Source organism: Ischnura elegans, chromosome 7, assembly GCF_921293095.1.
Source record: "Ischnura elegans chromosome 7, ioIscEleg1.1, whole genome shotgun sequence".
NCBI lineage: Eukaryota > Metazoa > Arthropoda > Insecta > Odonata > Coenagrionidae > Ischnura > Ischnura elegans.
Genome location: NC_060252.1, coordinates 114139393 through 114165991, shown reverse-complemented (window position 1 = coordinate 114165991; position 26599 = coordinate 114139393). Strand labels below are relative to the sequence as shown.

At 37.4% G+C, this 26599-nt stretch overlaps 1 protein-coding gene across 1 annotated transcript in view; it reads left to right on the top strand.

The window, feature by feature from the left end:
• Window positions 1-26599, top strand: part of LOC124161920 (rho GTPase-activating protein Graf-like) — a 162987-nt gene that overhangs the window by 121690 nt on the left and 14698 nt on the right. The window contains exons 14-19 of the mRNA XM_046538181.1: window positions 3451-3556; window positions 7144-7303; window positions 11349-11687; window positions 14496-14715; window positions 17588-17746; window positions 25485-25539. Coding sequence (XP_046394137.1) covers window positions 3451-3556; window positions 7144-7303; window positions 11349-11687; window positions 14496-14715; window positions 17588-17746; window positions 25485-25539 — 1039 coding nt within the window. The remainder of the gene's footprint in view (window positions 1-3450; window positions 3557-7143; window positions 7304-11348; window positions 11688-14495; window positions 14716-17587; window positions 17747-25484; window positions 25540-26599) is intronic.

The following is a 26599-nucleotide window of genomic DNA, read 5'->3' as shown; positions in this document are numbered from 1 at the left end:
TGGAGCAGGAAGTGATGGTAGGGTGCCTTCTGGGGATTCTTCCTGAATATTGAAACCTCTCTGACATTCCCTTCTTTTTAATGGGGGCATCCTCCTCCGATTCTAAATTTGAAGCTACCAAAGCAGCTTACAATTTCCTTATAGATTTCTCAAAGGAGTCTGCAACATTATCAATGAATGTTGATTTAGTGTCTTGCTATAAAATATAGGTCTTGAGGAATTTTTAATGCAAGTTTTTGCCAACATATTTAAACACCTTCATCAGGGCTATGAGTGAATGATATTTATATGAATGAGTACATAGCTGTGATACATGAAAAGTTATAGCAATATTTGTTACGATAGTAAAAACTTGGTGGTAAATTAATTATAAAAAGCAGAGGCTAGAATTTTGACATACCTTTTAGTCCATTGAATTGGATTTGTTTATTGATAGTAACTAAGCTAGATTTAAAATATCCAATACATTGAAGATATTTTCTAGACATCTAGAAGATATTTAAGATATCCAAAACATTGAAGATATTTTCTAGATATATAGATGATATTTTGTGCTATGTGGGTAAGAGCTTTCTTTTCCCGACCGTGATCTTTTTAGCGGCGAAAACGTGTTTGTACTCGCATTCCTAAATCCTACTTTCACATATCATACCTGGTTTCCGAAAACAACACATCAGTGGCTGCAAGATCACGAAATTGGAGAAGTGGTCTACACAAATGCTTCAAAACCACTTTGCCACGTCGGAAACTACATTGTCAGGCACCACGCCGCGTAGTCGCATCTTGCACAAGCTGTCCGGGATGCAACTGCTGCAGGATGCGGATCCGTGATCATAGTGCACGATTGTGCACCATGGTGCTTGGAAAACAGAAACACGGAAATCCCGTGAAGGCAGCGGGCACGCAATCACACACCAGCACTCATAAAGGCCGTACCACACTAGCGACTGCGACTGCCGCTGCGACCGCGATTTCGGCTGCGGCTGAGACTGCACCCCATCACACATTGCGGCCGACGCCATGGTCGCGCATGCGCACGTATGAAGGTTCCTGCTTGTGGCTTGTTTGTTTACAAAAGCCCAAAGAATGGATAGAGAGCAGCAATTGTTGAAATTGTTCCTAAAATATGTTAAAACATACTTCATTATTAGTACTTCACCTGTGTACTCGGGTCCAATATCTAATATGCTGGGCTTCAATCTTCACTTTAAAAATCCGAAATTATCTCAGCGTTATCTCACAACCTTCTTGAACGTCCCTCGCTACGGTAACCAAAACAAACACGTTTGCCGCAAGCGTGCGAGATTGAAATAGAGCTCTCTGATTGGCTGCGACTGCGGCTGCGACTCAGTTGACTCTGCGGCTGCGACTGCGGCTGTGTCGCAGTCGCAGCGTCGACTGCCTCGCTCTGATTGGTCGACGGGCCAGTCGCAGCCGTAGTCGCAGTCGCTAGCGTGATACGGCCTTAAGAAACCAGGACTTATGGAAAATTGTCTAATTGGCTATGACTCATGCTATCTCCACTTCAACTTCCTCCGCTGCTTTCACTTGTACTGTTCCCTTTCTCTCCAGTTTGACCTTGACTCGTCGCAGCGTAAAAATGGCCGAGTGCGACAAAATCTCTGGTTCCCTTGGGCCATATTTGACTGCATGCGAGGCCACATCAATAATTGCAAATTTGTGACATGAAATATGCAATTAAAGATCGTAAATAACATTTTCTTAATTTAGGATTGATTAAATAATGGAAAATCTTAAAAAATAAATCAAGATTTTTTTCCTGTGGCTGATCATCGTCAGCACTGCTACGGCAGACGCCCAAGTAGACTTGAAGCATTTCTTGTCAGCATGTAAATAAAATAATTCCATTTTATGAAGGGAATTCCAATAGAAATAATAAGTCAGGTGTGTTCTTGCATTAAAATTCAAATCCTGGTGCTTTTGCCTCAATTCAATTTTTGTACAAAGATCGCGGAGATTATTGAAAAAGTGTAAAACTTGTGCATGGATAAACCGCAGCCGGATTATCGGGTGTTGCAGTATTTTATTTACATAATTATGTATGAATTTGTTAGTTCAGGCAAACAAGGATGTAATTCCTCTGTGAAATAACATGGATATGAAAGAAAAACCGTAATTAAAGGTGAATGTAAGAATTGACAGGCTTCATTTTCACCTTTGGATATAACGAGTGCCCAATATAGCGAGCAACGTTAGGGATGTAATGAGCTGTCTCTAAACCGATCTTCAGCTGTTCTTTCTAACTGAGTATGAAGAGTGTGTGGCAATTGTACATGTTGTAAGTTGCTAGATCAGCAGGGTCCGTCGAGGGGTCATCAGGGAACCAATTAAGGCGCCAACGCAAGGTTCAAAAACTCTCCCTTTATTCGACCATTCAGTACACTCTCCGCACCCAGACTCTCCCACTCGTTCATGAGTGCACTTCGCAGCCCCTCGGCGTCACCACGTGACTCCCCGTTGGCCATTCCTCATTCGTCGTCTCCTAGTGATGAGCGATGTATCGCTGTGATTGAATCACCGTTACTGAAAAGTAGCAGTCACTGTCGGTGATTCAATATTCGAAATCACTGTGATCGGCGATTTGATCACTGGATTCGGTGAAGATAGCTTTGGCTGCAATCAAGTGATATGTGATATATCGCCACCTATGATTGAAGAGAAGTAGCTGATCACGGCCGGTGACTAAATCACCACATACTCGAAATCACTGCGACTGTGAATGCGGTGAAGTTAGCTTCGGCAGCTACCATGATGCTACCAATAGTAATATAAGGATGTCTTATTCATCTTTTGTGATAAATAAGTCATTCTGTACGAAATATACAGCTAAAGGTTTGAATTATGATGGTTTGATTATAAAATATGTTTAAAAAATGCCTATGGGATTTTAATGATTGCCCCGAATCAATTCTTTTACCACATCAAATTTACTTAATTATCGTAATATAAACTCGGAATCAGAACTATTCCCTCAAAAAAAATATTTTGCCTAATTTTACAATTTTCTATAAGTTTATTCGTTCCTTTTGAGGAGAGCTCATTCCTTGGAATTGCACAAAGTAGCAGGAATAGCAGCGCCACAAATCACCGCTGACTCTAAGAGTGATTCACCTCGGTGATCGCAATCGCAGTTAAGACTCACCGTTACTGTTGAGTAGCAGTCACAGGTAACGAAGTGATCGGAAAATCACAGTTCTGCTCATCACTATCGTCTCCTAGTCACCTCATGCATAGGCGACTCAGAGATGACATTGCGTTTTGCTGCTGTGTATGCACTCGCAATTCCACGGCGGGTAGGTATGTAGAACGGTTGGGGGAAGAGCTGATAAAGCGGTATGGGATGAGCAAGGAATGGGGTGGGTGGAATGTGAAGTGGGAGGAAAGGTGCCGAGTCATTGGGTGCACTTACAATGTTTTATTTCATTTCAGAACTTGACACGAGGGAGGAGCGTGTGGACCAGGTCCACCGGCTTGTTCATCAGCTGCCGAAGCAAAACTTTTCTCTTTTGGACACATTGGTGAAACACCTAAAAAAGTAAGTCCTACATTCTTGGCTACCACATTCCTGTACATTGTGTACTGAAGGACATTTTTTTTAGATGAGTAGAACTTTTAATGAATTCACTTTTACCACTGAAATATTTTTCAAACAGTTAAGAGAAAAGTGTGGATGATCCACAAGCTGGCTACAATCAAACCTCTTTAAAACCAACCCACATAGAGCATATGTCCTCCCTATTTATAAAAAAAAATACAGTAGATTCCGGTTAATTGGGACATATCGGGACATGTGCACTTTGCTCCAATTAAGGGGGCTGCCCCAATTAGACGAACTATCCTGTATATGGGCATAAACAAACGTTGAAATGTAACAAGAAAAGTGTGGATGATCCACAAGCTGGCTACAATCAAACCTCTTTAAACCAACCCACATAGAGCATATGTCCTCCCTATTTATAAAAAAAATAATACAGTAGATTCCGGTTAATTGGGACATATCGGGACATGTGCACTTTGCTCCAATTAAGGGGGCTGCCCCAATTAGACGAACTATCCTGTATATGGGCACAAACAAACGGTGAAATGTAACAAGGAAGACTAAAGAATGTTTATATTGCAATAGGTCATTAAACTATTAATTTGGTTAATAAATCAGCGAGTTTAGTTAATTTATTATAATTTTTAAAAATTAAAACAATTTAGTTAATAATATTTATCACAGCCTCTGGCGACGCTGAATGAATGTCTTTTACCAAGTCCTATTAAAGGAAAGTCCTATCCTCTTGCGGATAGTATAACTACAAGAGCTTTCAAAATAGGGCAAGAATAGGAACATTTGTAAAAAATAAGTGTAAATCAAAGGGGGAAAATTAAAAAAATAGTATTCTGAAAACAAAAAATTTTAATTTCATTGCTAGTATAGAGTCTATGTCACCGACTCGTGGCCCAATAAAGCAAAGAATACTCTGGGATATTCCTCTATTGGGTTCTGTTCTTCAAGATCTGCCCCAGTTAAGCGGCTGCCCCAAGTAACCAGTGGACCCATTAAACGGAATACTGTGTTAGGTTCCTAATTCACTCCCATTAAAAAATGCATTTTCATCCTGCATGGAGCAAACCTCTTTACTGCCAAAAATTCTGTTGAATGAAAGCATATTTTAGTCCCAATTTGATTTTCTACCTGAACAGAACATAGTTAAATTTATAGATTCATTTTATTCCTCCTTATCAGTAATGATTATGATTTGAAATAGATAGAGGTAGAGATGCTTGCTGAAAAAGTTTTGTGTCGTTTGAAGGCCTATTTCATTTTATTGTCATCGAAAAACCCAGATTTTTCATGAAAATGGGATAGGTTTGTGCAAATATCCAAAGCTTTGAATATTGTTTCCCTCCTCCGTCCCAGTATGGGGCACACATTGAATCAAAATTGATCTGAAAATGCTAAGTCATCCGTTAATCTCCAGGTACTACCTTAACTTTCACTTCTTGAAATTGACTTAAAATATTTTGTGATGACTGACGACATCCAAGGGTGCTTCTACAATGGTTTTCTTAGAATGTTTTTCGTTGACGTTTTACGCTCCTTCCACCTCTACTCTTTGTGAATGAGTCATCATTAGCCAATTATTTACTGTGGCCATTACTTTACATTTTTAAAAGAGGAGGATCAATATTTTTGTGCAGTTCGCCTCAAGATATTTTCTTAAATCACTTCCAAGGTCACTTTCAATGAAGGAACCATGGAAGTGCCAAGGCTGTGTTTCCCCTGAAATGTCTTCGATGGTGAGCAAAAGTATTCTTTCTCTGCGGAACATCATCATGTGGAATCGCGATGTATTTAATGAGGATATTATGTAATGAAATGAGGATAGATATTAAAATCCTTGTTGATCAAAGATTAATCTGCTGCTATTTTATGCCAAAAGAGACTGACAGTCTAAGTTCTGATGACTGAATCGCCATCCATAACATAAAATCACTCCCTCATTATGGAAAAAACCACTTTATTGAGTTGAATAATTGAGTACGGAAAAAAAGAGAAATACGGCAGGAATTCGGTGTCGGTGGACTCCGTCAGTTTAACACCGACGAAATTTCTCAACTCTGGAGGCACTGACGGCCTTAACAATAACTCCAGTTCAGTGGAGGATGGAAGCTTTTCACAGATTACAGAATTAAGCTGATGGTTAGAGAAGGTCCAAACATGTTTCGTTTAAACCCGCCGAAAAACAAGGGAAGTCAGTTTTGTTCAGCTAGCCTTGTAGCTTTCCTCCGGCTCCATTCATCCCACAGAAGTGAGGTTAGTCAGCAGATGAAGACAATGCATGCTACTATAACCATCATGTTGAGTCATTATCCACTTACATTCATACTAGAAATAAGATTCTCTTTTTTTAGATGACCTTTGAAATCGTGTGTGTGTGCGTACAGGAGGTTTTTCAATGACTCATTTAGCCATCATTTTGGTGGGGCGACAGAAAACATCAAGTTGGCAAGATTATAGAAAGCCTTCCATTAAATATACATTTGATAGTCTAGAATCCTGTATTACTGATCTTCTCTTGTATCTTCATTTCACATGTATCTATATTGAAATAATGATGATGATTTTTCAATTCCTGCATTGCCACCTATTCCTACCACACTGTTACAGAATAAAATTGAGTATGCCTGATGTTCACTGAAAAATAGGTAAAAGTGGAAATAATAATATTGAAAACCATCGACAATTGGATTCGGAGTGGGATTGTTATTAAGCTAATTGATAGAACAATTCTTTTAAAATATAATCTGTGCATTGCTTATCATACATAATTAGTTTTACCTCGCATTTTTTAGCTGTTTTCTGACCGACTTTGAGAAGAGCACATTAAATTTATAAAATTTTTGCATCATGTGGCACCTTTTAGAGGCTTAATTTCATATTTAATTAATTAACGTAATACATAAATGAGTGAAGTTATTCCAATAATTACAGATTCAAAAACCTTAAATTATGATGCTTGTAATATTTTCTTAAATTTCAATGTTAACTGAGTACATATTTTATTACTATTTTCACGAAAGGTCACAATACCTTATTTTATTATGTAACTAAGAAAGGTGCTTGCAGTGAAGTTTTCTCGGGTTTTGCACCGGGTCAGGTCCTCCATTTCTCCTTCCAACGTTTCAATGGACAACTCGCCCTTTGTCATTAGGGATTCAGGAATCCATTCTCAAATTTAGCAAAATTATTGTTTCAATTAAGCAATAGCATCCTATCCTGGGGAGTTCCAGCAAATTATTATATATCACGATATTGACTCCAGCCAATAATTGGCTTAGATAGCTTTTGTGCATTTGGAATGGTCCACCCTTCATGTAGCAAAAGCCCGTTAGAAGAAAGAAGTTAAATTTCTTTGTGATTCCAAGAAGTTTGTTGTGAAGAGGTTTGACTGTATACTACGTATGTTATAAATACTATGTTTTTTGACACTTAATTATTGAGAGTTGATGCGAGGGTACTTGGTTCACATTCATTCTTGGTTCATTTCAAATCTGATTTAAAAATCCTATAGTTATATTTTGTGTTCATAATTTCCAGCTCTGGAACATTAATTAATCTTTATTTATTTTCAGTGTGGTCTCTAAGAGTGATAAGAATTTAATGACTGTGAGCAATATTGGAGTTTGCTTTGGCCCCACACTTCTGCGGCCCCAGAATGAAACAGTGGCAGCTATTATGGAGATCAAGTTCTGTAACATTGTGGTAGAAATACTTGTTGAGAATCATGAGAAAGTGAGTATACATTTACCATTTTCCAATTTTTTAATCAAAACTGTGCAAGCTATCTTAGTCCTCCACCCTTGAAAGACACTATTTTCACACAAAGAATTAATCTGTATTCAGCCTGTGGAAATGAATGAATATCTGATGTCAGGGCTGGCCTCACCAGAGTAATATATGCAGTAAACTCTTGACATTACAAAGCTCACAGCTGCACTCAAAAACTGCATGTTCCTATTAATGAACTTTGTGGGAGCGTTTCTGTCTGGAATCATCTCAGAAAACCCTTCCTTACCAAAATTGCTTGTCTCTTCAATCTCGAGTACTTATGTTTGCACTACGGAATATCTTCAGAGTATGATATGTGCGATTAAACTAAGTAGTTTAATGTGCTAGTAAACAGTGCGAACATAAGTACTTGAGATTGAAGAGACAAGAAATTTTGGCAAGGAAGGGTTTTTTTTTTTTGCAATGATTCCAGAAAGAAACGCTCTTACGAAGCTCATTAATATAGTCCCCCTGCCTAATTTTGAGGCTTCAGTTTTGGGAAAAATTGAAAAAATGCTTAGGAATATAGGCCCCCCCCTTCACTTTTACCACTGGCACTTTAGAAAAAAAGGGGGACTATAATCAGATAAATGCCAAATGTAAAAACACAGGAAGTCCTCAAAATACAAACAAGATGGGTCACAAGAGCTTGTTTGTAAGTTGATAAACCTATGCAAGGCATTGAAAAGTGTTGTTATCCTGTATAATGCAACACTGTGTTACAATTTTACTATAACTGACGATTATGACTGAGTGATTGATTGATTGACTTATTCACCATGAAAAGTGGAACTGTGCAAATAGTATCCGCAAATGCTCAAATACTAGAAAGCATTCGATATTCAAGATCTCGAATAATTATGCTTGAAGTACCATCTCGATTACTTTGAGTTTCGCACCATATACTGTTGCACGCACGTCATTCATATTTGACTAGAAAATAACGTTGAGGACTCTGTTTTAGGCAAGTTGACGAACTACATCAAATTCGCAGATAAGGCCCATTTCACATGGATGCGGACGGTCCACACTAAGTGCGTGGGGGGTGGAGAGCGGTTGCTGTTGTTCACATAGGCATGTGGTTCACATAGGTACAATGTCAGCTGTGTGTAGCTTGCCAAGGTAGAAGAACGTCACTCAGCCGAGTGCAATTGAAGCAAGAATATTGCTGTAGACGAGGTTACAGAAAACGGGGGAGAAAAGTGCAAAAAGTCAAAGGAGGTTTTGGGTGCTCCCTATTGTGGCATGAAGAGCATTAACACCTGCTTTAGTGACCATATTCACTGAACTATGCACTGATGTATATAATTTTTTCAATTATTTCCCATTGTCAATTAGTTTATCCATAGCGAAAAGCATAGGCGGATCCAGGGGGGGGGCACGGGGGCACGTGCCCCCCCCAGACCCTTAAAAATATGCTAGATTTTTAATACGGCCCCACTATCATTTCGTTCGTTTTCGTTTTGTATAACGAGGTATCCTTGTGCCCCCCCCCTGAACAAAATCCTGGATACGGCCTTGCTTGTGCCCCTCCCAGAAAGAAATCCTGGATCCGCCCCTGGCGAAAAGATTCCCTGTTATCTCCAAGCTCGTTCTAATTCTACTGACAAATCTACTTGGTCGACATCAGCTGTCCGCACAAACCTGTGACTGTGGCCCATACGCAAGCGGATGATCCACAGGGCGGAGGGGATGGCTCCTCCGCCCTGCGGACGGTCCGCTCTCGTGTGTAAGCTTCCATTAATGTCAGTGGGACTATCTTATCCGGGCGTGTAGCGCAGACTGTGAAATGGGCCTTAGAGTGGTGAATAGATAGATATCGTTTTCGATATGGGCGACCGAAAATGATTGGGGGCAAACTCTGAAAACCCCTGATTTCCCCCTCGAAACCCCTCAAAAAAATTGAAAATGGCAGAAAAAAATATTGACTTTTGGGGTACTTTACGTCACGCTATTGCTCCTGAACTATTCCACTCATCAGAAAGATCATCACAGATTCAAATACTTCAAGGATGCAAGCTTCCCCTGACGTCAGTTTTTTTTCTCTTTGCCGAACGACGTCTCTGCAATGATGTGACAAAGTTGAAAAAGGATCTAAATTTTCGTTAAAATAATAGTAAAAAAAATAGTGGGTCTCGTTGGTGACTTCAATGACCAAGGTGCGGGCCCCTAGCTGAACGCATACCATCAATACACCAACATTCAAAAAATTATTTTCACCACTTTTCAATCTAAGCTCATTCAGGATGAACCCACGAGGTGGAATTTGCTTTTGAAAATGATGAGGCATCTTCTGGAACAGAGGTAAGGAATAACATTACTTGCTTCTAACCTGAGTTTTTATGTGGACATAACTCCACAACATTGGTATACTATCAAGCAATCTATTAATGCTCTGGATGTTTTTGAAGGAGCAACATTTCTTGCTAGTGGAAGTGCAGTCACAGTTTCTTAAGTTTTCCCTGTTTTGAATAGCATTATTAATTTTCTAAAAACTAAGAAGTTTTTGTATAATCATCTTCAAGGGTTCGTCAATGATTTGCTGTTTTCCATTAAAAGTTGGTATGAATTTCTGGAAAAAGAACAATTATTCACTTTTGCCACAATTCTTGAACCACAATTCAAAATCAGTATGTTTCAAGATTCAAATAAAGTTAAGATGATAAAGAATTAATTTTGCTTTAGAGATGATAAGTCTGTCTATAAAATGTCACCAAATGAAAATAGATAAAATTTTATGATTTATAAAATATTTTTTGATGAACTGATGTTGCTGCGCATGCGATGCGGTTGGAGCTGAATAAAATGCACTGTTCAGGGAAAGGAAGAAGGGGCGAAACGCTAAACAGTTACTGACTTCACAACGGATTTAATTGACACTTTGCTCAGACTGTGCTGAAAGTGCAAGTTCCTTTACGCCGCACTGCGTCACATTGGCCAACTCCAAAGTTGCCAAATTTGAAATTTTGGCCATGCATTTTGAAGTCTTTGAATGTTCTTATCTCCGGAAGTTCGTAAGAATAGGATGTACTGATCATAATTTATGAGCAGTAATGAGAGGTCACCATGATTCCACAGGAATGAAGATTATTATATAATGTTGCGTGCATACTGAAGTATCTCCAACTGAGGAAAGAACTATTATTGACGCTCTTGTGCACATTGCACCAAGAGAACTTGAATGTAGAGCAATGATTATGATGTAGTTTAGTGTATATCCACCTTTAAAAACATCGTAAAGTAGGGATGGTTGGTCCAGTACGACTATGAGTACAGTTGAAGAGCTTTGGGGGTGACCCAGTGAATGGAGGACACCCAGTTAGCAACTATGAATCTGGGCCTAATTAACATTTTAGATATTTGTTTTGGATGTCACCTGCAGCTGTGAGACGTAAAAGTACTCTTATTAAGTGCATTAGCATTATTTCCATCGTACTCGAGGAATTCAGTTTTATAAAAGGAAAGGTAATTGTGCTGTGAAAATTAGTATCAATATAATGTTCTTAGTCTCTGTGGGCAATTATTATTGTTAAATATTCCTTCAGTAAGCCACAATTGGAATGTACCCTTAGCAAGAGAAAAAAATGTAACCACTGTGCTGCCAAACTCGAGCATCTTAATGTAGTGGTGGCAGTGTTATTGTCGACAGAGCAAGTTGCCTATTCTGACATCACCCATAATGCGACGTGAAGAGTACTTGATTCAGATTGCATGTGCATTGAAAATAATAATTATAATAATACCAAATAATTTAAGTATCTGTCGATACATATTAGACACATTAATTGTATAGTTAGGGGATTTTTATTGTGAGTCACCAAAGTCTTTGAACCCAGGTTATTCTAGCCAAAAGCTCTAGCCACTATGGTATGGCAAACGTCTTGTATCGTCTTGTAAATTATGCTCCTTTCTTTTAGTTGGAAGTTGTAATAGAATTTGATTTGCACCCTTCATGCTGCAGGTGTGAGGAAAAGCATTTAATATGTATGTATTTTGCGTGCTGTTGCAGATATTCCAGTCGCAGCCTCCAGAGCCCGTGAGTCCAGCAGTGCAAAAGCCTCCAGTGATGTCCCCCCACCCCTCCATGCCTTTCTCCCCATCCCCAAACCCCTCATCGCCCTCATCGTCTTCGTCCTCATCGGCATCGCCCTCACTCCTCGAAGGGGGGGCGCAGTGCAAGCCCCCCTCGCACCACCCACCCCCTCCCTACCAAGTGGACTCGTCGTCCAGGAGACGCCAGCAGCCGTTGTCGATGCACCAGAGGAGGCCATTCATGACGGAGCCCCCCCCACCCCTGCCCAACATCCCCCCTCAGCTGCCCCCATGGCGTGCACCACCCAACGCAAGGGTGAGTCCCATGCTACACATGTTCATTAATTACTATGGCCTCTCCACTAGTCTGCTCCCCCCTACATCTCTCTCTAGCTTTGCATTACTAAATTTAACAAGGGAAGTACCTTAAGTGTCACCACCGGATGTCCTTCAAATTTTGCTAGCAAATAGGAAATGAATCCCCATGAGGTGTATTTTTTGTTTCAACTGCAAAATCTCAACACTTCTTGAGATATTAGCCGCAGAAAGTATGTACGTTGAAAACGTGTTAACTTATGCAACCTGAAGAGCAACATCAGGCCCTTAACACTCTGTTGCTATGATGAAGGGCACTGAAAGTGCATCATTGTTCTGTTGGTTGATAAGTCTAAGCATTTTCCTGGTACTTTCCATGACACTGTGACACTTGAGGGAAATTCGTTGTAAGTCGGGCTAATGTACTTCGTGAAATATTAAAGCAACATGAAAAAATTTGAACTTTTATTTTTGCAGTTCATTAAAACTTTTGCTTGTGAGATTATGTTTCTCTATTTTATTTAAATTTTATGCTGATTGCATCTTCCGACTTTTGAAAACAATGCTCCATGATGAGGATCAAAAAAGACAATGAAGGGAGGCAGTGTTCAAAGGTTATTGAAATAAATATTGAAGAATTTTTTTATCAAGGAGCCTGTGTATGGTGCTATAAACACCCATGTTTGATTTCAATTTATTTTAATTGCTCTAGCTGCATAATTGGAAAGAATACTCATGAAACTTAGCTCATGAGACTTCCACATTCAATTTGTTGGTCTGTTATTAAATTAATCATTTTGCACTATGAAGACAATTCTCCTATCCTTTTTAAGACAGATTTTTCATCCTGAAAGCACCTAGCTGATTGATGTACAGAAGTATGGTTCAGGATGAACCAACGAGAATTTTCATGTCCAGAAGTATTATTCCCATTAATTATTTATTTTAAATTAATATCAGTTGAAGTTCCTGCATGCACTAATGAATATGCATTAGATTTAAAGTGGAGGACCGGTTTAGTGAGTATGGCATTTTACGAGAATAGCATTTTAGCGAGTGATAGTCTTTGTAATGCCAAATGACCTATGTTTTTGGTGTAAAATAAATCAGATTTATCGAGGTTAAAACGTTCTTTCCACTGAGTACCCTCGGTATTACGACAGATATTTCTCGAGGGCGATGGACCGCCAAGCAAGCATTATGTAATATGTTTTGTATTATCTGTTAATTCAACTAAAAATACAATGTGTGTGTCAGATCTACTACACCTATAGCCAGTTATGTCCAAGTACATATTTATGTGATTTACGGCCTTGAGTACGCCCTGTGAGCTCCCATTTTACGTTCTTCTTATTATAGGCACTGTTATCAGTGGGAGGGGAATGGGAGGAAGATGACAGTCGGAGGAGGAGTTAGTTCCACCCCCCCCCCCCCCCATCCTCTTTGGCTGGCCTTGTCGCTAATAGGCCATGTCTTAAGCGTGGGAACTTCATTGTGAGGAAACCCTTGGTGCTTTTATCATAGGTTTAAAACTTCTTCCATCCCGTGGACTGGATGTGCCCAATCACACGGCAATGGAGAGTTGGGGTGTGGGTATGAGGTTGAGATTACTTGGTTGGAGAGGCATAGTTTACTCAGTCTCGGGGGCATAGTAGCATCAGGTTGTTTGCGTGAGTATGTCAAGGAAACATAAATATTTGGACCTTAAAACCAAAATTCAAATTATAGTTAAGTGCTTTAGTAGTAGGACTTCAAAGACTGATGTCGGGAGGTGGTTTGGTGTCTCGCAATTTACGTTCTTCACAATATTAAAGAACAAACATGAAATTCGTGCAGAAATGACCGAACTAGGAACACCTGGGAATCTGCTCTATTCAAGTGGTTTTGTCCAGATAGCCCATAAACGGTGCAATGTTAAAGATGAAAGCTGACTACATTTCTAATGGGAAGAAATATCTTCGATCACCAAATCATGCTGTATTACAGTGAATCTTTTGGCCAATTTTTTCCATCTGACTGATTTACCAGTTAAACATTAGAAAACTTGACAAAACTGGTATTGTCGGCGTGATGTACTCGCAAAATTATCCAACATCTTCCATCGCATAACAAACTTATTGATTCTGACTAGTTACACTGTTTTTACAGCTTTCTTTGGAGATCAAAAAATATAAGATGCTTCCAAATAAGTTCAGGTATTATACGGTGGAAGTTCAACATTTTTAAAGTGCTACCATCTTTTAGTTAAATGAGGTACTTCTGTGGGTTTATTGAACACCTTCATATAGAAGGAACACTCGGTTCAGCAAGTGATTTCTGAGGGATTATGAGCATTCAGGCTTGTACTGTATGTCTCAAATTGGTGGTTAAGTTTGTAAATGAGCATGGTATTCATTTCTGGTGCTTGCTATTCTCTTCAGTATTTTTTTGAAGCTTAATGGAAAGCGTGAGAATGTACCCTCAACTGTAATTATCCCCTGGTATTGATTTTTAATTTTGATTTATTTGATTATTGATTGATTTTTAATTGATAATTTCATTCAAAGAAAACTTCTCAGTCTAATACAGACTCAGACACAAGTATTAAAAAATTCAACCCTTCAGTTAGTGTCTGTCCCCATGTTATAATACAATATTTTACTCATTACTAATTGATAGGGTTTTCACTCTAGTAGTCTTCAATTTCCTAGAGATCCTTTCAAATTTATCAAAATGTTAAATCAGAAATTCTGCCAATAATGATGTCATAATTCATGATTTCTTTTTGAGCCTTCCTTAAAAATTTACTACTCGAGTTTTTTTCTCCCAGGTAGCACCTGTGCGCCCTCATCGGAGTGACGTGAATCGCCAGCCGTTGCCCTATGCAGTCTCCAGGTTACCAGGGGAGGCAGTCTCCGGGTCTCCTCCCGCTCACCTTCCCAGCTTTGCGCAAGAGCAGTCGTGGGCCCATCCGGTGGCTGTCATTTCCAGGGTTCCTCACCCAGCAAGGCGGAGGCATCACCGACGAGTTTCCAAACCCCTTCATCACGGTCAGTTTGTGATTTTCGGCCCCTCATGGTGAAATCTTTGGTTTGAAGTCCTGCATTAATGAAATGAAAGTACTTGGCTACATGCGTAACACATTTGTAGTGATTGCGAAAGCTGCCAATGAAGGTGATAACTAGGGTGAATGTGCTTTCTTTGTGGAAGTTATCCATAGTAATAATAAATTCACCTTGTATTTTTCATACTTATTTTAATACTTGAAAACTAGGGCCTGTGAGCATTTTAATTTGTTTCTAAACTGTGACAATAAATCTGTTATATGCTACACATTTATGTGATCTGTTACACGAGGCAAATTTTTGAACCATGTATTTTACATACTTATTTTAATACTTGAAAACTAGGGCCTGTGAGCATTTTAATTTGTTTCTAAACTGTGACAAGAAATCTGTTATATGCTACACATTTATGTGATATGTTACACGAGGCAAATTTTTGAACCATGTATTTTACATACTTGTGTCGAGGGTACAAAACTGGAATTAAGACTGGATACCTGGGAAATTTTGAAATTGTGTCATACTAAAAAGTATGTGGTAAGAAATTGCTAAACGACATTGTATCAACTTACTTGTCACCCCTCCACAGCATTGACCCCTCTATCAATACCTCCCAATTCCACACCTGGATCTCAATAGGTATGTGACCTTCACCTAGAGTTCATGAAAGTAAACCAACATGCAATATTGGAATTCTTATAGAAAAGAATGATTCCAAACATGTTGTATTTCTAGCATCATATAAGATTGTGTAGCATGGTCATAATAGTTTAATAAAACATATAATTGGCTTATAATGTAGGATTGACATCATGTTTTTTAAATACTTAGCAGATTGCTATTTTTTTAATCCCACCGAGGTAAAATAATTAACTTAAAAAGTTGGTTTCATTTAGTTTTGCCCAATTGGTGACTAATGCTTCCTAACTTGGAGAAATGCTTTGCAAGAGTTTTATTCAGTACGGCACTTATAAATTGCTTGAATAGTTTGTTGTTATTTAAATAAGGAAATTTAGTGACACAAAAAAAAACATCGCCTTTTGTCTGGATTTATGCTTACGTTTATCAGATAGAAATTTCTCTGTCACCGTACCAATACTGTTCCTCTACAAGTGTTCACAATAGGTATATTGGCTATTATTTGCTCCACCTCTGGTAAAGCGACAAATCCCTATTGCGAGTGTTTATTTGAGCACCATGGGGTCTCGTTTTTATCAAGATTGCACTGTAGCAAGCTGCTGTTGAGAAAACTTAATGTGCAGAATCGTCAAATCCCCAATGTTCAAATTGGCAATGGAGGAGCCATTTTGCCCTCAATATGGGCTAGTGTGCAAAGTATTATATCATCTGTGATATCCTAAATACCTCCCCCTTCTTAGTCGTTGACAACCATAGTATTTTCCCCTGCCTCTCCCCCCTCCGAAATGTAACGTTGTCTCTAAAATGAAACTTTAAAATGAAAAACTTTTCCTCTATCTTTGAAAGACTTAAATGCTCTTCCTTCCTCATATTTCTAAGTGTTGATTTGAAAAGTGTTGTCACGAGGTTGCTTATTTACCGGCAAGAATATTGAAATTTGAGCAATTTTATGGACTTGCAGCATTTGCTTGGAATGATTCAATTTTGCAGGGTTTAAGTTGGTGTTTAAGAAATTGCCCGGGCGACCTTCCTCACATGCTAAACTATGAAGTAATATCGATGTGATGTTTACGAGTATGCGCGTAAATACAGTGAAACCTCTATTTTACACTTTTGAATGGTCCACTTACAAAAAGTGCAAAATTGAGGATATTGTAAAATAGAGTATCATTATTTAATGGCGGTATTGTTTGGGACCTGATAAAAATGGTGCAAAATCAGGGAAAATGTATAACGGGGGAATGTAAAATCGAGGTTTCACTGTATGGAAATTGTATCAGCCACAATATTTTACTGAACTCCTACTTCTCCTTGATTCCTACTGTAAGTTTTTAGGCAAACCCTTTCCCTACAAAGTTGCACTATCATTTATGATTACTCTCTTTGATGTACCACAGTGAGAAGCGGTGATTTTTTTTCTGCTTTGCCGGAATGACTAGTTTTGTTGACAAATTTTTTGCCAGAGTTGGTATAAATGAATTCCATCTGCTCCTGGGGACAGAGGCCAATGATCGTGATTTCAAATATTTCGAATTATCAAAACTTCGAATTATTGAATAGTGCCATGTATTTACCATAGCCTTTCTGCTGGGACCACAATTTCACTTTGTATTATCAAACATTTTGTAATATCCTGCTTCGTATCATCGAGAGTTTACTGTACCAACATTTTGTTACGTGAGTGTGCCACCAGAACACTTCACATGAATACTGTGGCCAATAGACAAGTATCTTAAAAAATAGCAATGTTTCACGTGATAGTTGGTAAAGACAGCGTGAATATTCATACCTATAACAAATTAATCGTGAACAGTGTACGTCTTTGCAATTTTTAAAATTAGGCTAGGAGGATGTATTCAATGTTAATTAGCTGTGTTGGATGCATTGAATCAAGTATAACAAGGTACTTATAGAATATTTAATGAAAACATTTTACCTTGATTATAACAAATTTCACAACAGTGAAATCACTACTCTTTTGGTCCCTTGAATATTGTTAGGCATGTCAAGGTTCTACTTAACATGTGCTTCTGTAGTAGTCACTTGCCGTCCGCATGCTCCCTCAATTCCTTCTGTTCCGGAAGTTTTTGACAAGAAATGGGTGGACTGAATTTAGAGATATTAGGTACTTATTTTGATTGATCGTTGAAAGTCAAAGATAGGTCACTAAGACATAGGTATCTCAAGCCTTTCATGCTTTCAATTTTTTATTCTCTAGGCTCTCCTACTTCAGACGGTCGATCAGCGCAAGGAATGAGAAGATCTAGGGATCACATAATGGATCAGATCACTGGTGAATCAGCGGAAAGTTCGGATGACTCCGGATCATCCCCCTCATCCAGAGGAGATGGTGACCTTCACATAGATATGGATCGAGGTAAGCTATTTAATACAGCATCACTGATCATTGCTGAATTGTTTTCAGTACTTGTATTGTGTGATACAGTGGAACTTGTTTAGCACGTTTCTGAAGGGACCACAAAAAATGAACGTACTAACCAGGAAAACGTGTTAACGAGTAAAGTAAAAAATAGCAGTCGGGGTAATTGCAATCTGTGGAAAAGTCGTCATAATTACAATTACTATCAGTAGTTCTCGTAGGATCGCCGTCCTGAACTCTTTTCACCTTTAAAATAAAGAAAATGGGCGCTACATTGAAAAGCAAAGCCATGTGAATAAAAATCACAGTGTTTCATAGATTTCCCGAAGACAATTACATGAAAACAGCGTCTTTCTCCTGTGATTTATCCTATATGTATCTATAGAAAGAGGACAAGCTAAGTCATTTCTTTTTTGTCACAGCATACTCGGAGAATATAACAACAACCCTGAGTATGTCAACGGGTTGTTTTTAAACATTGTAAGCGCTAAGCTTATAGGAAGGGCCAGGTTCGTAGAAGACAGAATGATATGACAAGTCTGGTTCCACACGTTTAATTATCACTAGCACAGATACAAACTCCCCCTCCGAGCGTAAGCGAGCTCCTACAGCGTAAGACTCCCCGTGTCTATTCCCTCCAAGAGGCTTCCTCCCGTGTCGCGTCCGTCTCGTGACCCTCTCGGCGTCTTCCTATTGGCCGGAAAAGGCCGCATGATCATGCACATCATACGCCTTCCCACGCCAAGATACTGCAACGTGTTACTGCATGAAGTGTTGGAGGAATACGCGGAGACCAATTCCCACGAGAGAGCAAGTTGCCAGTTGTTAATCGGAGTAGGGTGTCAGAGTCATGCATGAGGATGGATCCCACGCAAGAGGTTGCAACGTGTTATGAGTTTCAGATACTGGACCCATCACTCGAACGTGACTCTGCGATTCTTCCATTACACCGAGAGCGGAACCGAGGTGGCACGAGACGGCGAGCGACACCCTTACAACATCATAAAAATTGGACAAAATTATATTCACCTTAAATTACGGCAACAGCCGTACACATTCGCTTCTGGAATAAAGACATATCGATTGTTATATCGATCGATATATCGAATAATAACACGCAAGATTATTAGATTACGACGTAATTACAAAGAGATTTTATATCGTACAGTTGAAATTTACTTTTAAAATTTGTTTAATGTCGTCTGCTTTCGTGCCGAGATCAAGTATTTTTAAGTTAAGCTTCGCGTGGAGATCCAGAGCATCGTCTGCTCCCGCAGCAGTTGTCAAATACGCACATACTCCGTAGCATTGACGTCGAGTTTATGGAGTACTTGCAGTACTGCTTTAGATAAAGTTGGAATTGGATAAGACTCATTTCTTCATCATGATAACTCGTGCAATAGCAACAATTGCCCACTCGTGAAATTTGTGCGCAGTGAGCACTCCAGAAGTAACAGAAGGTGAGGAGCTCGGGGTGGGGAAAATAGGGGCTTCTCATGGGCTGCAGTTTTGCATAGTCAGGCATTCCTGATAAATGGCCGCATTTTATTATTCATCACGTCTTAAGAATTGAGAAATGCTTTTGGATAAATCACGGTCGAAGAAAGAGATGTGGAATGAATGCAAGAATGTTAATGGCTAGTAATAATAAATTAAATCATGAATTCGGAGCTTTATGACCCTTAAGAAGATACTGGAGAACAAATTGCGGGTTGTGTCATGGGAAGCAATTGAGCATACTAACCAGGAAAGCGCATTTTTTTCAAACGTACTAACCAAATACTTTTACTTGTATTTTGTTCCGATGGTACTGGGACCGAGAGAAGTCGCCGTACTAAGGAGGAACGTACTAACCAAATTCTACTGTATTTGGACTGGAAACAGAACCATGGACCTTTGCCACATTGCCATGGACCGCAAGGGCTAACATCTATTACCAAGGGTATAATTGCCATGAGAATTTAGGAACCTGGATAGTGTAATGGTGGTGCGCATTGGCCAAGAGGACAGAGCCAAAGCACCGTGGCTTGATGCCCGGTCCAGGGTAAATTTTTTTCATGGCAATTCATGTATGAGAAATATTTTTGTTGATTTATAGTATTGGTTTTTTATGAAATAATTTTAATTCTATAGCTAAATATTTATTTGCATATTTACATGCAAATTGTTATCTTAAAATATTCATGTTTTTTATTGAAGTCATCTGCTTGAAAAGTGATCCCAAGGAAAACATTATTTTCGGCTTCCTAGCTCTTGCCTTCCAAATTCATTTCTTTCTTGTCGTCTCCCCTTTGTCATGACCATCTGGCTTCAACAACATCCATGTATGAAACACAAAATCCTTTGCTGCTGCGTGACGCTATTGAGGGTTGGCATCTTCCCGAATACATTAAGTCCTTGACGTACGAACAAGATGCGTTCCAGACCTTGCTCATAAATTGATAAAGTTTTAAATAACTGAAGTTGTAAAAATGGCTGTATTTACTTGTGTAATCCGCCCTATCGTGTATCCCGCAACCCCCAATTTTGGGCCGGCTTGTCAGGAAAAAAACTTCTTGGGTGCGGTGTCCTATTGGAACTCATAATTCATTGGTAAATCGATGCATTTAAGTTATTGTACCTTGATTAATAAGGTTAAGTAATGTTAGAATTGTAATTTCTGCAAAGGTTTCCACAGCATGTTGAGTGCTGTTATCCGAGTTCTCGCTGCAGACAAACGCTTCCTTGTCCCCAAATTTTGAATCAAGCTGATAACATGAGTCACGTACTGTGTTCTTTGGTAAAAATCAGTAATGTTGCGTAGTTAGTGTTTTGCATCCATAAGGTTGTCAATATTATTTGTGTAATAAATATAAGAGAGGATGAGTCAAAATATGACACCTTTCTGACATGATGAGTGCAGTTATTGGGGTTCTCCAACCGCGTTCGTCTGTAGCGAGATCCTGTATAACTGCTCTCATCATGTCAGAAATGTGTCATATTTGGTCTCATTTATATATATGATGAAGCCCAGTTATGACCACTAACTCACTCATGGGTCAATCCATTTCAAATCACCCAGGCAATGTTGCTCAAAATTTTTAATTTTCTTGATTTTCTAATCATGAGTTCCCTATTGGTAGACAGTCACAAAACACTATTTGAAAAAAATTTAGAAGCCATATTTTTTTTTTGGCAGCCATTTTTAAAAGGGCGGCTGGGCAAATTTTGATGAAAAACGTGGTTTGCATAAAGTTAAATTTCGAAGCTATTTTAAAAGGTATCAGAATAATTCAAAAACCAGTGAGTTTAGCATGAAATGAGCTATAGGAATTCATTGTTTTAATTGCTCTATCATGAAAGAGAGTCAGTCAAACTCTTTCTGCAAAAACTCGGGAAAAATTTGTCAATATTAACTTTTTAAGACCTAAAATTTTTATGAAGGAAATGAGACTCACTAATCAAATTTTATTTCTGTGTTAAATACTTAAATAACTATTTGCAGCATAAGTTTTAGTTCTGAGAATGCACTCCTTTTTTTAATACGGGTTATCAAAAATAGCTGAAAACCTTTTAACGTCAATTTTCGCAGGTCAATATCTAAAAAGGGACTGAGTGAAAACAAGCGAAAATTTTACAAAATGTTATTTAGACACATAAAAACATCTCCAAAAAATATTATGACTGAGACTCTACTACATTTAGAGTAGTGGAGCAGTGAATTTCAGAAAAAAACGCTACCGTTCCATGCGCTCGTGCAGTGCAAGTTAGCAAACAAGGGCTTGATTAAATGATTAAATTAGCAATAATTTTTATCTAAAACAATTACTTTACACATAAAATTTTATTTATTTATGTAGGTCTGCCTTACATTAATAATAAAAATTGATTTTATAACTAGAAATATTTTGTATCAGCAAAAAAAATACTGAATTATAACATAGAAAGAAGTTAATGCACTTATGTTTACAAAAAGTATTTATTTCATCTATTGTACTAAAAACCATGCATATCAATGTGTAGAATATAAAAATATGCAAGAATGCATTTGCAAGTGAATAACCTTTCTCAATTGACATATCAAGTATCATGTGTCATTAAGTCAGTGAGAGTTTTGCAGCTGTAGTCTTAAATTCTCCCATCTACAACACTTTGTACAGCCTACAACTACGTAATCAATTATTTATAAATTAATCTCAACCCTGGTAGTGAATAGTAAACTGATTATATATTTATATGTATCATTTGAAAAAAAACAAACATTTTATCATATAGTACACCTTGTGTACAGATTTATAAATTGTATATAATTTATGTAAAATGTATCCAATATTAACAATTAGTCAATCAGCATCCAGGTCAGGCACAAGGCATACAATAACATAAAGACTCAAACCACAGAATTTAAATTTTTGGTGGCACTACCAACTTCAGCTTTGGGAACAAAAGTATGAATTAAGTTAATTTCAGTGAACTAAGTCTACTGAGTAGGTGGTATGTTGTGGGAAGGGAGGCCAAAATAGTTACATTGTAGCAATCATTAAGTGACAGTGGCTGAATATTTTGCAACACTGAAGGAGACAAAGTGAGGAGATGTCCATGTTGCCCTGTGGTTGTTGATGCGTAGTTTGCGGGCCTTTGATGATTTTCCTTTATAGGAGGAGGGGGAATGCTTACATTTTATATGACAAATGAAGTTTCTGGATTTGCAGGATATATACATTTTATTTCAAAATTTTCACTGGGGTTGGAGATAGGTGATGCTCAGTTGATTACAGATCTTTGACTTAATAACGTGTTCTGTCCACGTAGTTTTAAAATTGGATTTTCATTGTTCTGTGGTGAAGGATTCAGTATGAGTTGTTTTGTGGGTGAACTATTGAGTGAACAGTGCCATAAACAACATTACAAGAAAGAAGTGCCTGCAGAATTAATAAGAGTGAAAGACATGCCACCTGATGAACAATTGTCGCTTAAATTAAGAGTTTCGAAGGAAATTACAAACATTTTCCATTACCACAGGGATAAATATTTAGAAAAATACTATCACATTTTTGGAAAAAAAGTTGTGACCCGTTCGGTACTCACAAAAGAACAGATAAAAATGGTTTGCGTAAAATTCTATTTGAACACCTTTCAAAGAAAAAAAATGTTGATATTGACCTAATTCCTGGACAAGCTTTATGTCCAACTTGTGCATCAAAAATATTTGTAAATAAACCAGAAAAAGGGGCAAATAGTGTTGAAAATGACACAGTAATTCTTCCTGAGCCTTTTGAATTTGTTGAGGATAAATATTTGCAACAAGTAGAATCCATTTGCGAAACTTTGGAATTATCTCCTTTGTGCAAAATAACAAAGCTAAACACTGAACAGCGACTGTCCGCTTTACATAGAAAAAATGATAAAATTACAAGTGCAGTCAAGCGAAAGGATGGAAGAAAAATTGGAAGAATCTTTCCAAAATGACTTTAAGGCTCAAAATCCTAATTGTACAGAAAACGAACAAAGTGAGAATGATATATTTATTACCCATCTGAAAGAAAAATTCAAAGATTCCAGTAAAGACAATAAAATTAAGATAATTAGCCTCTTGCCAAGATCATGGTCAAAGAAAAGAATAATAGAGGAATTTGGTGCATCTGAATACATGGTGAAATTAACTACCAGGGTTGAGATCAATTTATAAGTAATTGATTACGTAGTTGTAGGCTGTACAAAGTGTTGTAGATGGGAGAATTTAAGACTACAGCTGCAAAACTCTCACTGACTTAATGACACATGATACTTGATATGTCAATTGAGAAAGGTTATTCACTTGCAAATGCATTCTTGCATATTTTTATATTCTACACATTGATATGCATGGTTTTTAGTACAATAGATGAAATAAATACTTTTTGTAAACATAAGTGCATTAACTTCTTTCTATGTTATAATTCAGTATTTTTTTTGCTGATACAAAATATTTCTAGTTATAAAATCAATTTTTATTATTAATGTAAGGCAGACCTACATAAATAAATAAAATTTTATGTGTAAAGTAATTGTTTTAGATAAAAATTATTGCTAATTTAATCATTTAATCAAGCCCTTGTTTGCTAACTTGCACTGCACGAGCGCATGGAACGGTAGCGTTTTTTTCTGAAATTCACTGCTCCACTACTCTAAATGTAGTAGAGTCTCAGTCATAATATTTTTTGGAGATGTTTTTATGTGTCTAAATAACATTTTGTAAAATTTTCGCTTGTTTTCACTCAGTCCCTTTTTAGATATTGACCTGCGAAAATTGACGTTAAAAGGTTTTCAGCTATTTTTGATAACCCGTATTAAAAAAAGGAGTGCATTCTCAGAACTAAAACTTATGCTGCAAATAGTTATTTAAGTATTTAACACAGAAATAAAATTTGATTAGTGAGTCTCATTTCCTTCATAAAAATTTTAGGTCTTAAAAAGTTAATATTGACAAATTTTTCCCGAGTTTTTGCAGAAAGAGTTTGACTGACTCTCTTTCATGATAGAGCAATTAAAACAATGAATTCCTATAGCTCATTTCATGCTAAACTCACTGGTTTTTGAATTATTCTGATACCTTTTAAAATAGCTTCGAAATTTAACTTTATGCAAACCACGTTTTTCATCAAAATTTGCCCAGCCGCCCTTTTAAAAATGGCTGCCAAAAAAAAATATGGCTTCTAAATTTTTTTCAAATAGTGTTTTGTGACTGTCTACCCATAGGGAACTCATGATTAAAAAATCAAGAAAATTAAAAATGTTGAGCAACAAATTTTATTTATATTGGGTGATTTGAAATGGATTGACCCTCATACAAATGTTTGGGGTGAAAGTGACGAGATACGACAAAATTTTGAGGATTCAGTTTCGGGAAAAGTTTTAAAAAAATGCGTTTGAATGTAGTCCCCCCCTTTACTTTTACCACAGGCATTTTTGGAAAAAAAGGGGGGACTATATTCAGACATATGCGGTAGTTCAAAAAATGGCCACCAAAATCCAATGGTGGTGTGGCGATCAGATACAAATAAAACATATTAGCACCATACATATTTGTTTATGCTAACAAAAGGAGCAAAATTGGAAAATAAGATAAAGGATTTAAAACGAAAATATGATGAAGCTAAGGCAGGAAATTTACAAAGCATTATAATTTTTGAAAAGTCAATTTCTTAATGGCTTCTTTCCATGTGAACAAAACTTTGTTTACTGTGCAATGTTATCCATAAGTTGGTGCATCAAAGGCAGTGAATGATAGAATATGGAGGGTCAATGTCACTCTGATTCTTAATCCCATGACATCATGGCACTCACTTTCTCTGTGAACAAAAGTTAGCGCTCAGTTTGGCTAAATGTATCCATTGCTTTTAATAGTACGTAATATTGTACCTTTTCTCAATGATAGATGGCAGCTATTCTCACTTTTTCAAGCCTGTCCTTATTCTCCCAATCGGGCTCTATTTAAAATTAAATACTTACTTTGAGTGGGTAGTAAAAACATTTTGTCCTGCTGGAGGATAATAATAATATTAATTGATATTTGAGTTACTGAAACATTATTTTACTCATTCCATTTCCATAATTTTTTTAAACACCCCATGTTGCTTGAATTATTCCTACTTACTATTTCGCATACTTTTTCTGTAAGAAATGATTTTTGCCATGTTTAATATGTATCATTGCGAAAATTTTCAAAATCATTCAATTGTGCCTTTTAATTAATCCAGCTATTCTCTTTTTACAGCTCGTCGTAGTTACGCTTTTGCCAACATAGGGAGTAGGGAACCCCGGGAGAACATGTGAGTGTTTTGATTCGTTATTTTATACCCTTTGTTTAAGAAAATTCTAGTCTTGGTACCTACTATTGTTTCGATTATCAATTTATCTTATTTTATAACCTCTTTATACATTTGTTTTCATATGGAAGTTTTCCTGAATTATGTGCTTTAAAACCAAGAGATAATTAGAATTACCCATTACATTATTCAGTAGAACCTCGGTCATACAACCCTCAGTTATACGATGACCTCACTTATACACCGATTTTTTTTTTCGCCCTGTGAATAACCCCATATGAACCCATGTACATATTTCTAACCTCGGTTATAAAACTTTTCACTTATATAATGACCCCGGTTACGAAATGTATTTTTCCAGTCCAATGAGATGAAATACCTCACTTGCACGACTTGTCAGAGAACTGCTCTATGAGAAGATTGCGGTACGCGCACCGATTTTGTTCACTGGAGCGGGAGTAGCATGTGCTAATTGCATAGATATGTCAAGAAAGAATAATAAGTTTTAATAATGATCGATTGTGTTTATTATTCATTAATTTCAACTATAGTAGATGATCGTTAATCCAGAATTATGAATTACCGAAAATATATATATCTCTCGGAAGATTTTCAAGAATTTTTCCAAGGTTATGTCTTCCCGCGCCCCAGCAAAATAGCATCCAAATGAGCTGTTAAAAATAATCTCCTACCAAAATTTTGGCTTCCAAGGTCATCCGAAAAAGATTATCGTAACAACTTGTCAACTTCATGTAATTTGTAACTCAACCTAGGGAAAATTACAACGTCTACAACATTCATCTTCCGCAAGAAGTTGCAAAAATTAAAGTAGTTTAATAAAATTGCTCTAGCGTATTTTTAGAATGCATATTTTGTTGTAAAATAACGAAAATTTGTAAACACTATCTAGTCCTACAGTTTACCCCGAAAGAAAAAATGAAATTGATAGGAACTCGATAGGAACTCTTTTTAATTTATTTTCAATTTTTCAATGATCTAAAAATACATGGTTTTTATGTTGAATGATTGTATATGGGTATTAAAGAAATACGCCGGAGCGAAA